At 50.7% G+C, this 1186-nt stretch overlaps 1 protein-coding gene across 1 annotated transcript in view; it reads right to left on the minus strand.

Moving 5' to 3' along the window:
* Window positions 1-1186, minus strand: part of Prdm14 (PR/SET domain 14) — a 22619-nt gene that overhangs the window by 5173 nt on the left and 16260 nt on the right. The window contains exon 6 of the mRNA XM_004637573.2: window positions 628-830. Within this exon, the coding sequence (XP_004637630.1) occupies window positions 628-830 (203 nt within the window). The remainder of the gene's footprint in view (window positions 1-627; window positions 831-1186) is intronic.

The raw sequence follows: 1186 nt of genomic DNA on the forward strand, positions 1-1186 counted from the left end.
TGCTTAATTCAAAACTCGCCTCCCAGCCCCTCCATCGCTGTTGCTGGAACCTAGGCTGGGCATACACTGGCCACAGGCGGAAGGTCAGGGGCAAGCACATGCCTCGTGGTGCCTCAGTGCTACTCTTAGACAAAGCTTGTTTAATCCTTTCTGCCCAAACCTAGAGCCAGTCAGTGTCTGGACAGGCAGAGCGTGGCTCCTGAAGGCATCATCAGGGACAGCCCAAGGTTCTGGACCATACCTCAACATCATCAAAAAGAAAAAGGCAGGGCTTAGTGTGCAGGCCTGTAATCCTAGCACTTGGGAGCCTGAGGCCAGCCTGGGGTACAGGGTGACATTCCTGTCTCAAAAAAAAAAAAAAGAGAGAGAGAAAGTTAGGTAGAAACATCTAACTAACTACAAATACCCACACGACTATTGGATCCAGGATTTAGTGCAATTACCTAAAATCATAAGCAGCAGCCTGAAGGGTCTTTACCCTGTGCCCCTTTTAACATCCGCTGCCCTAGACTGCATCAGAAAGTGGTCTCTTCCTCTAGGATTGGCCCACACCATGTCTTCCAGGGTCCCCTGGGGGTAACCCACACCCGGGGCAAGCCCATCCACCCTTCCCTCTGCCCAGATCACCTTGTGTGGCCGGTGCTTCTCGTGAACATGGAGAACATGGATGCGCAGGCGGTCCCGCTTCTCAAAGGACCGCTTGCACAGTGAACAGGGGAACTTCCTGTCGCCCTGGTCCACGCAGGGTGTGTACTTGAGGTGCTTATCTCTGTAGTATTTATAGGTGAACACTTTTCCACATCTCTCGCATCGGTAACCTTCTGTAGACTCTGTCAAACACAGGGTGAGTGCCTGAGGGTTTGGCTGTCAGTTGCATTCCCTCCTTCTCCCCCAGAACACCATACAAACATACCGGGGCACACCTATAATGCCAGCACTTGGGAGGCTCAGGCAGGAGAGTCACTGCACAGTCTGCTAGTGAGTTGAAGGCCAGCCTGAATTACACAGTGAGACCCTGTCTCAGAAAAAACAAGCCTAGCATGGTGGCACACACCTATAGTCCCAAGAGGACTGCCACAAGTTTGAGACCAACCTGGGATACAGTGAGTTCAAAGCCAGCCATGGTGAAAGCTACATAGTGAGACCCTACCAAAAAAAAAAAAAAAAGTTTTTTTTTTTTCTTTTT

This window comes from Octodon degus, unplaced genomic scaffold (assembly GCF_000260255.1).
Source record: "Octodon degus isolate 3935 unplaced genomic scaffold, OctDeg1.0 scaffold00091, whole genome shotgun sequence".
In the NCBI taxonomy this organism is placed as follows: Eukaryota; Metazoa; Chordata; class Mammalia; order Rodentia; family Octodontidae; genus Octodon; species Octodon degus.